We start from the raw sequence: 14831 nt of genomic DNA on the forward strand, positions 1-14831 counted from the left end.
CTCCAATCCTCACGTGCATCACACACACACACACACACACACACACACACACACACACACACACACACACTGCACTGATAGCCATTGATTAAAATGTCTTAAGTTGCTGTTGCACTTTGCTGGTCAACTGCTCTTACTAAAGATCGGAGTGCTTAAGTATTATCAAAATTACCTAAAATCTTAGCTGTGAAGGTATCATATTGTGTATATATGTACCAGACACAATGGATACACACAACATGTACAAACAAAAACAGTAAGTAGTAGTAGTAGTAGTAGTAGTAGTAGTAGTAGTAGTAGTAGTAGTAGTAGTAGTAGTAGTAATGTATTATGGAAAGGAACTGAGAAACTGAACAAACCTTCCAAGAAATGGCCTGGCCTCCTTCAGCTCATGATCACTGGAAAATTACTGTGTTTCACTTACTAAATTATATTCTGTAGACACTAATTTTGCTTTCATTAAATGTATTCCTTTAATGTTTGAGTTACTGTATTGCCTTTGTAACACTTTTGACGATTGCCATGCCATATAGTTTCCAACGGATTCAAGCCTTCTCTATTTCCTTGTTCCTGCCCAGTGGCCCCGCTTCTGTTGCTGACCTGTGACTGTGGGGCGGGTCCCATCGGAGGAGGAGCGGCGACAGGTGGCTTTATCCCTGTGCCTGATGGTTCAGAAGGAACGATCCACCAGTGGGGAATCGAAGGAGCCCAGCCTGAAGACAAGGTGAGGAGCCGGTTCGTGGAGCAGTTACTGCAGTCATGTAGCAGGAAACAGTTTCTACTGAAATAGGAAAGGGGAACCGAGGAATATCAAGAGACATCTTGATCCTAAGTGGAGAATTGAGACTGTCAGGGATGGGACTTTTAGGACTCCAGCTTCACAGAAGTCATGTCCTAAAAAGAGTCATTTCTAGAATTGTAGTGTTAGCACTTACAAGGGGCCACACTTCACCGTATTGCTCTGAAACATGTGTTTATCTTATAACACAATTTGCAGGAAATCACAAACATTTGTGTGCCTCCTACCACAACCAATGGAGCCGATTTTATGGAAAGTTCTGGTGAGTAAACATCCAGTTTGCTTGTTTGTTTACTTGTACTGGGATTCGAACTCAGGGCTTCATGCACGCTTAGCAAGTGCTCCCACTGAGCTACAGCTCCTGTCCTTTCTCGTGTTTTCGGTTTTGAGACTGGGTCTCACTGATTCGCCCAGACAGGCCTTGAACTTGAAATCCTCCTGCCTCGGCCTCCTGAGTAGCTGAAATTTACTTTTGAAATGTAAAAAATTTACTTTTTCAACCACTTTTGAAAGCGAAGGCGGATTAAAGGAGAACTAGTCAGAACTAAGAAATGATCAATAATTACACGTGCGTGTACATAAGAAATATCACCACTGAGATGAGAAGCTGGCTTTGTATTTCTTTGTGTTTTAGCCAATTCCATGGCACTGGTCTGCCCTCCATGAGTTAATTCACTCACTGACGTTACTGTTTTGAAAAATCTAAAGACTATTTTTTTGCTTTTTCCAAACTTTAATGAATTAAAGTAACTATAGCTCTCAGTCAACTAATTACTAACTTTAAAGTACTTTTAATTTATTATCTTATTTTGTTTAGAGGTATTTTGCCTGCATGTATATCTATGCACCATGTGCATGCCTGCTGCTTACAGAGGTCAGAAGAGGGTATAGGATCCCCTGGAACTGGGGTTACAGATGGCTGTGAGCCACTGTATGGGTATTGGTAACTGAACCTGTCCTTTGGAAGAGCAGCCAGAATCCTTAACCACTAAGCCATCTCTCCAATCACTAATAACTTTTAATTATGAAATATTTTACAGTGATAGAAAACTGTAAATGAAATTGTAAGCAGTAGCCATGCCCACCACCAACTCTGTCTATTGTTGGCTCAGGTCGGGTCATGCTTACCCATCAAGTCTCATGTGTGTGCATGTGTGTGCGTGTGTGTGTGTGTGTGTGTGTGTGTGTGTGTGTGTGTGTGTGTGTGTATGTGTGTGCATCTGCAACTCTGTCCCTCTTCCTGGTGCGACAGCATCAACTGTGTCCTGATTTGAGTTCAGTTACTAGTTCTGTACAGTCACCATGGGGCATGAAGCCTAAAGCAGGCACTTAAGTGGATCTGTTGTTTCCTTGGATTTACCAAGGCAATTTTAGTCATGTTGTCTCATTACCAGAAGTACACTATAAACTAGCGATCAGTAAGACCTTGCACTCACAGGAATTTTATTCTTAATTCTATAGTTAGCAAGAATCTACACAAGCTATCTTCAGCTACGTGACAGCCTTTAACAGCTTCTCAAATACTTGCTTCTCCCATTGTGATTACATAACAAACTCATGATGAGCTGGAGTGTTGTTTAGGTGGTTTAGAGTGCTGGCTGATCCTCCAAAGAACTGGGGATCAATTTCTGGTACCCACACTGGGTGGTTAATAAACACCTGTAAACTCCAGTTGCAGGGGACCTGACATCCTGTGACAATTTCTGTGGACACCCATACACATGTGTCCATATCCACACACATACATAAATAAAAAGTAAAAATAAATTTAAATAATCTATCAACACATAAGATGAAAGAAATAGGAAACAGAACCATAATTCTTTAAATTTCCCTTGGACACTGTCTGTCACTTTACAAGGTCACATCATGGAGACGCTCATTTCCCATACTGAAATCATATTATGACTGTTTGATTGCAATGTTCTTGTACCTGAGAACACATGAGGTCAGAAGCTCTCCAGGGCTGATCACCGACTACTGTGTCTTCTTACTTTTTTGTTTCTGGCTCTTGCCACTGACAGTGTATTTCCCCTGTACTCTTCCTTAAGTGACATGTTTTCATGGCTTTTCCACCTGCCCATGCCCCTCCACTGTGACTCTCACATAAACCTTCTGGAATATTATGACCCCGGTCACATCATTGTGCTTTCCCTGACATTGCTGCTTTGCATAGCAACTGTCCATCAAAGATGAAAGAATTTTAGGGACTGAAAAGAGAGCTCAGTCAGTCAAGTGCTTGCTATACCAGGGTGAGGCCCTGAATCCATGAAAAAGCTAAGCATTGTGCCCCTTGCCGGGGGAGACAGGGAAAGGCAGTTTCCTGGGGCTCACTGGTCAGACAGCCTAACTGAATCAGCAAGTTCCAGACCAGTGAGAGACCCTGACTCAAAAAAGAGGGACAGTGCCCTGAGGAACAACACCCAAGATTGACTTCTGACTTCCACACGCACACATGTGCACACATACCACACGGGCATGCACATACCCATGAACGTGCACACAAACGTACACACACATATGCATACACAGGGGAGCTTTATACAAGTCACAGCGCGAAGCATTTCAGAACTCTCCCTTCTGTCTTCAGAAGTTTGTACGAACACATACGCCGGCGGGACTGTGGCGGAAGGTGCTTCGGGGATGGAGATGACCACCAAGCTGGGAGCAGCTACTGGCTCAGGAGCTGCAGCGGTGCTCGGCCCCTGTTCCTTGGGTCAATCAGGGACGATGAGAACGAGGCACTCCACTGGAGGGACCTTGAAGGACTATGTCGCTGCACCAGTGAACATGACTTTCCTAGGTTCCTACTTTTCTCAGGTAACTGGGTAGCCACCTGTCAGGCTTCGTTGGTAATCTCCTTTACACAGGAAATCTGGTTTCTTGATTGTAGACGTTAGTTTTGAGATTCATTTTTATTTTTAATGGAAGGAAAGAAAAGCTTCCTCTTGTCAAAATAAATCAGGTAATCTTAGTGGCTGTCAAAATCGAGCCACTAGTTCAAACTCACAAGCCAAGCTGATGGGGACGAAGTTAGCGCAAAGTCCGCTGGGACTAACTGCCTCAGTGCACGCTGGGAAAGCTGCGCCTCCCCCAACACAAAAAGATCAAACAGTCCAGGGATAGACTCCAGGCAGCATTTACAGCTGCTATGGAGAGTGAAACCCAGATAAAATCAAGAACTAAAAGATAAGCCGAGGCTAGACTCTTCGATGGAATGTCAACCATATTGTCAGTTCCCCAAATAAGAGTGTTAATTAAAGAGTATTTCCTGAAGCCAGACTCAGAAAGACCCACATCATGCTTTCTCTAATATGTGGAGTCTAGGTTTATTTTTATCTATACATGAAAGCAGGAGGGGACGGCTTGGAAGGAAAGGAGAAGAACAGGAGGGAGGGGCGGACATGGGATGGTAACGGGAAGAAAAGCTATCCCATGAAAGCTGAGGAGAGACTATTTGGGGAAAGGAAAATGGCTAACAGGAGGGAAGGAAGAGCAAGAATGGGTGGGTAGAGGAGGGTCTAAATATGAGCGAAGATCGAGGATATATATTTATGAGAATGTCACTAACCTATTATATTGATCACTAACTAAAAACACACTAACAATAAAAATAAATAAATGAAACATTTTAGCTATCCAGAGGAAAAAAATCAAATTTAAAATTGAAGAACATTTTCATCACCAGTGTGGATTACCTAATGTGGGGATCCACACTCCAGCCTTGGACTTTATGAATAGATCCGATGGTCTTTGTAAGATCCGTTTCTCCTCTTTCTCCATCTTTAGAAATCATTCGCCTATGCCGAGGAAGAGGATGAACGGGAGGTGAATGACTGTTTGCTGATCTACGATGATGAAGGCGAGGATGCTGCCCCCTGTTCGCCTACACTCAGCTCCTGCAGCTTTATTGCCGATGACCTGGATGACAGCTTCTTGGATTCCCTTGGCCCCAAATTTAAAAAGCTTGCAGAGATATGTCTCGGTATTGATGATGAAGCCAAGCAGGCAAAGCCAGGCCCTAAAGACAGGGGTTCTGGGGCAGACGTCTGTGCTCGCTCTACGGAAGTCCCTCAGTCAGGTTCTAGCAGGTACCAAACAGTACCTGGTGGTGTAGAGGTCCCTCAGTCGGGTTCTCAAAGGTACCAAACTCTGTCTGGCAGTCTGGAGGTCCCTCAGTCGGGTTCTCAAAGGTACCAAACTCTGTCTGGCAGTCTGGAGGTCCCTCAGTCGGGTTCTCAAAGGTACCAAACTCTGTCTGGCAGTCTGCAGGTCCCTCAATCGGGTTCTCAAAGGTACCAGACTTTGCCTGGCAGTCAAGTTTCTTCTGTTTTGTCCCCTTCCGGGTCTGTCCTCCCTGCCATTGCCATCCCTGACCCTCTACAGCTTGGTAACTACTTGCTCACAGAAACTCACGCAACTTCAGGTTCCTTTGCGCAGCCCGCAGCTGCCACCTTTGACCCGCATCTCACCCAGAACGTCACCGTAACAGAAAGGGTGATTTGCCCCCTTCCTAGTGTCTCGGGCAGCATAGTGGCTCCCACGGAGCTGCGAGGCTCGTACAGTATGCTCTATACAAAAGAAACCTGTTCCCATCTATGACCTGAGCAAACTGGAAAAACATAGCAACCAAATTTGGATATTTCTACCCAAATATCTTTTTTTTTAATCTAGCAAAGCTCATGGTTTGGACTAACTTGGCTCTTACTGGATAATCTCTGACCAGGATTATAACTCAAATATTCGGATTCATATACCAAAGCTGGGTATGCTGTCGTTTCTAATTCTCTAATGTTTTTTCAAGCAGGAGTAAGCCTGTATATTTACAAAAAAAAAATGATCTTAAGATATTAGATAGGGAGGGTTCCTAAGCATCTTGAAATTCTGTACTATCAATGCCAGAGGAAGACGCTATCACCTTAAAATGCAGTGTGGGTTAGGAGATTGGCTTCCTTCTTGGAGTTCAGGTTTCTGTTTCTGTCACCTTTTCTGGTACCATTAGTAAGGATATGAGAGTATTATTAATGACAATGGGAATTTGAGGTGCATGATGAAGATTTCAGGGCAGCTTGAACAAAGGTAATGGATGCAACTGAGTGTTTCTGTCTTCTTAGTGAGAGAACTCAAAGCATATCTTTTGCTCAAGCCCAGGGCCGTGGGTGAACATGTTTAAATTGTCACATCTATATTCTATGTATATTCACAATAAGACAGTTTTAAAATACAAATAGCATAGAACACGTAAGAAAGTTTAGCGTTGTGTAAATAATATTCCGTGTGTATTTTGAGCTAGCCCAAGAAAAGGCAATTTCAGACAGAAAACATGAGCTCCCTCATAGATACTCCTTAAGAGCTGGTCCTGTGTCACTCTTTCAAAGAGAAGTCCTTATTGTAAGTTCCAGCGAGTAGGAATGACTCACAGAAGATGTGCAGTGAGGTTTGTTACATTAACGACGTTGATCAGGGTTTGTGGGAATGGAAAAGCATGACTTCTAAGCAAAAAGGGCTGTAAATTAAAATAGCATGTAGTGAAATGTGTGAATGTGTATCATTTTAGGAAAGCAATGAAATCATTTTCAAGAGAAAAAGAGAATTGAACAGCTGTAGCAATTTAATGCTGAGTGTGAGGATGTTATGTGAGTGAATGTTCAGAGCAGTGGTTCTCAGCCTTCCTAACGCTGCAACCCTGTTACTACAGTTCCTCCTGTTGTGTTGACATCCAACTGTAAAGTTATTTTCATTGCTACTTCATAACTGTGATTTTGTTACTGTTATGAATTATAATGTAAATATCTGATATTCAGGATATCTGATATGTAAGCCCTGTGAAAGTGCCATTCAACATCCGCCGCCCCCCTCCCCCCACAAGGATCCAACCCACAGGTTGAGAACTGCTGGTTTAAAAGTTATTTCATGAGAGTAGACTTAACAGTAATACAGTTCTTCCAGACATTTCTGGTTATTCATGACCCCACCCTTCAGTCCACAGAAAACACCCTACCTCACCTGCTTCTCGACATTATTGTCTTAGCTGAGTCTTTCCAAGGCCATTGTCCAGCTCAATTATTTTGAATTGTATGAAAAGTAGGTCTTTTGATTTTCCTTTCTGGGTTTTTATTTTTGTTGCCGATGTTGGTTTATGCTGGTTGGTTTTGTTTTGGTTTGTTTTGTTTCTATTTTGAGGCAGGGTCTTGCTGTAGCTAAGGCTGTTCTGGAACCTGCTATGTAGTCTTGCTAGCCTTGAACTTGTGATCCTCCTGATAACCTCCTGAGTGCTGAGATTGTAGGCATGAGCCACCACATACAGCGGATCTTTTTTCATTATAAAAGCTTTAAAATGTTTTCCAGACACTGAATATTAATCAATTACATTTTAATCCTAAAAGTAAATACAGTCTAAAGATCTTGAGGGTGAAGCAGACACCTAAATGTCACCATCCCTAGTACCTGTCCCTTTTGCTAGTATTGTGACTACCAGGAATGACATACGAGGACAGACAGGCTGAGAAGCTTAAGCAACCTAAGTTTCCAAGACAAGGCTTTCAGCATGCTGTTACTGAGTGAGAGGAGCGTGTGGAGCAGCCCGCCCCTTGCTTCTGCGCAGACACTGGTCTGTGCCTCTGCTTTGTCATGAATGCTAGACTAACAATAAGAACAGTTCTTACTCATTGTGCAAAGGTGAACTCAGGTTTCCCAGAGCACTTTAACTTTAGCTCTTAAATGCAACCTAACAAACGGGAATTTGGAGCTAGGCATGGTGGCCCACACCTATAACCCAGTACTTGGGAGATGGAAGCCGGAAGATCAGAAGTTCAAAGTCATCCTCAGCCACATAGCTAGTCTGGCTACATGAGACTTTGTCTCAAACAAAAGGTTAGGAAAAATAACCTCAAAAATGGATATTTGGCTGCATTATTAAAATGCAGAGGACACCAGGTCACAGTGGTAAAATTTATATAGACGAAAATCTAAAGGATTTTTAAGTTCGAAAATGTATTCATCTTTGGAATGACCTAGAGGTCCTCTTCATTTGTAACAATGTATCATATTTTTTATTAAAAATAAAAATTGTTTTAAGCAGAAAATCTAAGTGTCCTTTGACTTCGTATATTGTGCCTTTTTTTTTTTTTTTTTTTTTTTTTTTTTGGTTTTTTGAGACAGGGTTTCTCTGTGTAGCTTTGCACCTTTCCGGGAACTCACTCTGTAGTCCAGGCTGGCCTCGAACTCACAGAGATCCACCTGCCTCTGCCTCCCGAGTGCTGGGATTAAAGGCGTGCGCCACCACTGCCCAGCTTGTATATTGTGCATTTTAAACAGTACATAATGAAACACATGGCAAGGCTGAGGACCTGGCTGAGTGAAGGTACTTGCTGTCACTCCTGACAACCTGAGTTTGATCCCTGGGACCTACATGGTGGAAGGAGAGAACCAACTCCCCAAAGGGGTCCTCTGATCGCTACATGCACACTATGGCACATGGATGCCCAACACATAACAAACAACAAACTAATAAATAAACAAACAAATAAAGCAAATGGTGTAACATTGTTACAATAAACCTGTCAATACACCTTAATCACTCTGTGAAAGAGAGATTCTTCCATAATAGTCTGTAGCTAGAGTTTTCCTGCCTGGTCCACAGTCAGGACAAATATCTGTCACCCGCCAGTCCCACAGCCGCTCAGACTCAACCAAGTAAACACAGAGAATTATATTGGTTACAAACTGTATGGCCGTGGCAGGCTTCTTGCTAACTGTTCTTATAGCTTAAATTAATCCATTTCTATAAATCTATACCTTGCCACGTGGCTCGTGGCTTACCGGCATCTTCACATGCTGTTTGTCATCATGGCAGCTGGCAGTGTCTCTCTGACTCAGCCTTTCACTTCCCAGCTTTATTCTCCTCCTTGTCCCGCCTACACTTCCTGCTTAGCCAATGGCCAATCAGTGTTTTATTTATTGACTAATCAGCAACACATTTGCCATACAGAACATCCCACAGCAATAGTCATTAAGAAATGTGCTGTAAACGCGTATATGAATCTTTTAACAGTATTTTACTTTTTTATTCCTAGATAATACCTCTTCCTCATTCTCCCAGGAAATGAGGAAATATCTGAGGATTCAGGATTTCTTTAGGAAGATGTAGTACCCAAGGAGTTCAAAGCAGAAAGCTTTAAGAAACTGGATGTTTTTGATCATGTACAGTGTGTTTGGACAATGGGAGTAACCTCACAGGCAAAAGTCCACCCTTCTATGACTTGGAGAGAGAAGTTGAAGTAAAGAGGTGATAGTTTTCCTGTACTGTGACAGCAATCTGGACCATGACACTGTTGAGAGTCATCTGCCCTCACGGTGGCTTTATCACTAAATAAATGCCATACTATTGTGTGTCCTTCTAAGAGGTGCCAAGACATTGGATCCTCTTCTGGCTGGACCTTCCTCCTTCTTAAATCTGGACAGTGAGGCTCAGACGAGCGCAATGGAGAGAAAAGATGAAAACGAGTGCTCGATGAAGAATCTTGAAGAATGATGGATGACTTGCCCTGAACATTAGGAGTCAATGCCCGAAAAGTGAAAGTCATTTAGGTAAATTACAAAAATATTACTGGATTGTAGGCAGAAGTTTCTCTGTATCCTGCCTAGTCCCATAGCAACTCAATTCCAAGTAAACACACAGAGGCTTATATTAATTACAAACTGTATGGCCCATGGCTCAGGTATTGGTGAAATTATTAAGGCCACTCCATGTAGTTAAAAGGAGATTTATTTAATGGTGTAACTTACAAATGAAGGGATAGGTAGGTTGAGGGTTCTAGGAAAGATGCAGCAGTAGTCCGGCGATGTTCTCTGGAGAACTCTCCTCCATCCACCTCTAGCGTCTGGGCTCCCAGCAGCAAGAGAGTGCGGCACGTCCTGATCTCAGGTCTTCAGGCCCTCCCTTGGCCCTGCCTTGTGGGCGTGATAGTTACCAAAGCCTCAATGGGGGTTGGAACTTCCAGACCAAAGCTGGAATGGCTACCCACAACATCTCCCCCTTTTTGTCTAAATAAGAAGGTTCTAACTTAATACAAGACTATATACAAAGGAATGGTTATCAAATATTGTCCAGGAGTAATGAGGGATAATGACCTAGATAAGATGGAACTACAATCAATGCAAACAATATCAAGCAAGAAACACATACTAAAATCCAGAGAAGTCTAGAGCGTAGGTAAATGGTATGTTACAAAGATCATTCCAAAGGGTGTCCTATCCTAAAGAACCTGAATCTAATACTTAATATGTTCTAAGATATTATATATATTTACTAAGTTGTAACTATAACTGCTAATCTTCAATCCCATCAAAGACCTAAGAAAGAATATAATGGTACCTGAGAAATGGTAGATGGATGCAACTTTCAGGAATCTTGCAAGAGTAGACCGAGACAGCTGGCAGCCTGGACAGTCACCTAATGTTTCTCAGCATTGTTGGTGCATTCAAATTGGCTACAGGCCTAGAGTATTTGAAAGACCATTTTCAGAAGCAGGAATTCTGAAAGACCATCTTACCCTGTCTTGGCAGAATACAGTGGTCGCTTTCCTTGTGTCCCGCTTGTCCAGAAAGGACAGCATTCGTACTGTCAGCAGTCGAGGCAAGGGCACTTCTTTGCCCAGTAGGCCATTTTGTGCCAAGAAGACAAACTTCCAAATGGAAATGTCTTAGAAGCCCAACATTCTCTCGGGATCAAATTGGTGCAGCCAGGAGCAATTGTGTCTCATGTCAACAGAATTCTAAGTTATTTAAATGCCATATTCTCTAGGTCTATGAAGTGTTTGAAGATTACCTGTCCATCTGACCTATGTATCTGTAAATCTGGATAACCTAACTAACGTAACTATAGAGATGACAAGCATAGGTGACTATAAATCTTTAAGTCTTATCTACCGAAATAACCTAAGGACTAAGGCTTCATGTAAACAAGGTAAACAGTCTATAAGCAAATGTACGGTAAAGGACGATGACAAGGGAAAACTCTAGCTACAAATTGTGCCCAACGGCTCGAGTTTCCACCTTAAACCTGAGAATATTTAACAGGCAATTCTAAACAGAGCCAAAACCAGGTTCCTGCTTCATGTCTCATACGGCAGCTAGACGCCGCAAAATGTGGGTTTGAGCTACTGGCAGGTTCCTAGCATTTGCGCTTGACCTGCAGTATGGCGGGAATGAGGCATCTACAAGCAGCACATTACGCTGCTGCTGTGTGGTGGATTTAGCCTTTGCTAGTATTTAAAAAGAAAAAAAGAGGTTTCTGGGCTACACCCTGCTTGGATAAAAGCATAGACCCACGATGGCTCCCAGAGCTGGCGATAGATAAACATACCACCACCATGTTGGGAAGCTGAGGTGGGCGGAGCCAGCAGCCATAGTGCTGTTTCAGTCTTGGAATGCTGCAGTTTAAAGCAATAGGTTCAAGGTAATATAAAAAATAAGCCACATAAAGATGGCTATCACACAGAGAATCTGGATTATGTTCTCTTTGATATTTGTAACTAAAGAAAAACATTTGATTGTAAAAGATGTTGAGTTAAACCAATATGTATATTTTAAAGGTACCTTGACTTCAAAATTTGGATGTAAGGATATGTTGCTTTGGAAAGGAGGCTCTGCTTTTGTTTCCACAAAAAGCCAGAGGCTATGGATTTGTTCCAGATTAAGATACATCAGGTTTGACCAGCCAAGACCCCTGGAAGGTGTCCGATGACACCAAGGCCCAGATGATCCAACATCCAGAACCATTTCAAGGCAACTGGCTCAGACGATACACCATCATGGACTACTCCATAATCCTAATATTTTCTTTGTGTCCCCATAAGATACAGCGCCCCCCTCCAGCAGGAAGTAGTAAGAGAAGCTACACCCAAATTCCCAAATTATATGTAATTTTACTATGTTAAGGTTAAAACCTTCCTTTTTGAAAAGAAAAGAAAAGGGGAAGTGCTGTGGATATCATTCTGTATAAATAAAACACTGATTGGCCAGTGGCCAGGCAGGAAGTATAGGCGGGACAAGGAGAGAGGAGAATGCTGGGAAGTGGAAGGCTGAGGCAGAGAGACACTGCCAGCTGCTGCCATGACAAGCAGCATGTGAAGATGCCGGTAAGCCACGAGCCACATGGCAAGGTATAGATTTATAGAAATGGATTAATTTAAGATATAAGAACAGTTAGCAAGAAGCCTGCTACGGCCATACAGTTTGTAAGCAATATAAGTCTCTGTGTTCACTTGGTCGGGTCTGAGCGGCTGTGGGACTGGTGGGTGGCAGAGATTTGTCCTGACTGTGGTCCAGGCAGGAAAACTCTAGCTACACTCAGGCTTCTTGCTAGTTAGATCTTACAACTTAACTCAACCCATTCCTGTTAATCTATGTTTTGCCACTTGACTTCCTGGCATTACCTGTGCTCTCACATCTTGCTTCTCCTGGAAGTGGCTCACAGCATCTCCCTGACTCCACCCTTCTTCATTTTCATCTTCAGCTGAGTGTATTACCTAACCTTATTCTGCCTTGCCATTGGCCAAATAGCTTTATTTATCAACCAGTGAGAACAACATATATTTGCAATGTACAGAAAGACATCCCACAGCACTTCTCCTTTTCTGTCTAATCAAAAAGGAAGGTTTTTAGCTTTAACATAATAAAATTATATATAACAAAACAGTTATCAAGCAAAAATTACAGTTATAATATCTATTCTATTTGTATTTGTATTTGGTAAAATTAAAGAAAATATTCTATTACCTATCCTATATTTGTGACTCTAAAGTTTTATATCTAATTTATCTTTTATCATTACTAAGGAAAACTATAGTTATAACTATCTAGTCTTCAACCCCATCAAAGACCCCAGAAGGATATACTATCACCTGAGTAAACAGGAAGTGCATTGTAAGCAACTTCCAATATTCTAGAAATGACAGAGACATCTGGCTGCCTGGACAGTCATCCAAAGTTCCTCTGCAACTTTGGGGCATCTATCTTCAGCCTACAGGTCTAGAGTCTCTGGCAGACTTTTCAGTGAAGCAGGAAATTTGAAGGACTGTTTCACCTATTGGCAAAGTTCATCAGTTGTAGCAGAAATCTTAAAGAGTCTTATTAATAAAAACAAACCTGAGCCAGGTATTGGGGTGAACTGGAAGATCAGAGAACCAGAACAAGCCACAGCTACCTCACCTCGCTGGATCCTCAGTGACCTTGTTTCCTCAGACTGGAGGCCTGTAAGTCCTCATCCAGAATGGGTCTCAGCTGAACTGCTGCTCAAAAGCCTGAAGCTTAACCAGCCAAATGCTTAACCAGGCAAAATGCTTCTAGTTCCTGGTCCTCACGCCTTATATATCTTTCTGCCTTCTACCATCACTCCCTGGGATTAAAGGCTCACTTTCTGGGATTAAAGGCATGAGTCACCATGCTTGGCTGTATCCTTGAACATATGGATTTCTGTCTAGCTCTGCCTCCCAAGTGCTGGAATTAAAGGCGTGTGCTACCACTGCCTATTCTCTATGTTTAATATTGTGGCTGTTCTGTCTCTGAACCCAGTTAATTAATAACACCAGTTTATTAGGGTGCACAATATTTCAGGAAACACAATACCACCACAATCAGTCACTTTTTTCTGTGTCCTGCAGAATGTCTGGCAGTTTTTCTGTGAAGCAGGAACTTGAAGGACCATCTAGCTCTGTTTTGGCAAAGTTCAGTGGTCAAAAAGACATCTCACATCACTGGATTCTATTCATAGAAAGTTCAAGAAATAAAAATGACAGAACTGGAGATGGGGAGATGACTCCATTGATAAAATGCTTGTTATACTTTATCAGCCCAAGCATTAAGCCTCTAAAACCCAGATAATAACCCCAGCCAGTGGAGAGACTGAGCCAGGCAGATGCCCAGGGCTCACTGGCCGGCCAGCCTGACCTCACCAGTGAGCTCCAGGCAAATGCACAGATCCTGTCTCAAAACAGCGTGGATGCACCTGAGAAATGATGTCTGAGTTTGACTTCTGCCCCCCCCACATCACACACATGCACACACACCTGTGTGTTTAACCCTTGACATCACTTCACACACATAACACATTCTGAAACAAAATAAGGCAAAACCGCTTCATTTTCATTTGGGGACCTTAAAGACAAAGTCACAGTATAAAAGGTATATGTGCAACTGTCTAGCTTCACTGACATCAACAGTTTGGAAACAAATACAAGCAGACTCCGTGTTGGTGGCTGGTCTACTTTTTCACACACTCTGCCGAGTCTACAAAGAGAAATTACGAATCAAAAATTACATGGCTTAACATTTATTCAGTAACACAGGCTGAGATGGTTTTATGGAAAAGGAGCAACTGCTAAATAAAAAAATGTAACAATCATTTCAATTCCAGGTTCCAGAAGCTATAGATTTCCCTACACAATCTGAGGATCCTGCTGCTTTGCCTGGTTCACCATGAGCTGAGATTTGTCCACAGCCAACACTTCAGCCATGCTCAGGTTTGTGTTATTTCTTTCTCTTAAAAATTTTTGCTACCAATATAAGACAGAGAAATATAGATATAATGGTGCCAGGATTAAAACTCGAAACAACAGCAGTGGGAGAGTGTACCAATGGTTGCAATTACCAGAACAGGAACTGATATTGCCAAGTGTTGCCCTTGCTGTATGCTGAGATAACCCCATACTCTAAATAAAGTCTCACAGTGTATCTTAAACTGTAGTCACAGATACAGAGACTTGGAATGGCAATCTCTCCAAGGTGACACAACAAAGAATAAACATAAAAGTGTGTCTACAATCACCTTCCTCTAGGAACAACTACTTGGAATACACTCTTCACTATCCACTCTAAAACTTGAGCAATACCTGAAAAATTAGAAAGAGTATGTCAAAAATAAAGGCAATAATAAGAAGGGTTAGAAATATAGACATATAGCCCAGAGATAAAAGCATCCAGGTTTGGTGGTACAATTCTGTAATCCTAGCTATTCCAAGGGTTGAGGCAG

General features: G+C 42.3%; 1 protein-coding gene across 1 annotated transcript in view; it reads left to right on the plus strand.

The window, feature by feature from the left end:
• Positions 1-6191, plus strand: part of Dsg3 (desmoglein 3) — a 29906-nt gene extending 23715 nt beyond the window's left edge. Inside the window, exons 12-15 of the mRNA XM_052742750.1 lie at positions 579-724; positions 998-1061; positions 3390-3619; positions 4589-6191. Of these exons, the coding sequence (XP_052598710.1) occupies positions 579-724; positions 998-1061; positions 3390-3619; positions 4589-5401 (1253 nt within the window). The 3' untranslated portion in view covers positions 5402-6191. The remainder of the gene's footprint in view (positions 1-578; positions 725-997; positions 1062-3389; positions 3620-4588) is intronic.
• The last annotated feature ends 8640 nt before the right edge of the window (positions 6192-14831 follow it).

This window comes from Peromyscus californicus, unplaced genomic scaffold (assembly GCF_007827085.1).
Source record: "Peromyscus californicus insignis strain IS unplaced genomic scaffold, ASM782708v3 Scaffold_17__1_contigs__length_78620276, whole genome shotgun sequence".
Taxonomy (NCBI): domain Eukaryota; kingdom Metazoa; phylum Chordata; class Mammalia; order Rodentia; family Cricetidae; genus Peromyscus; species Peromyscus californicus.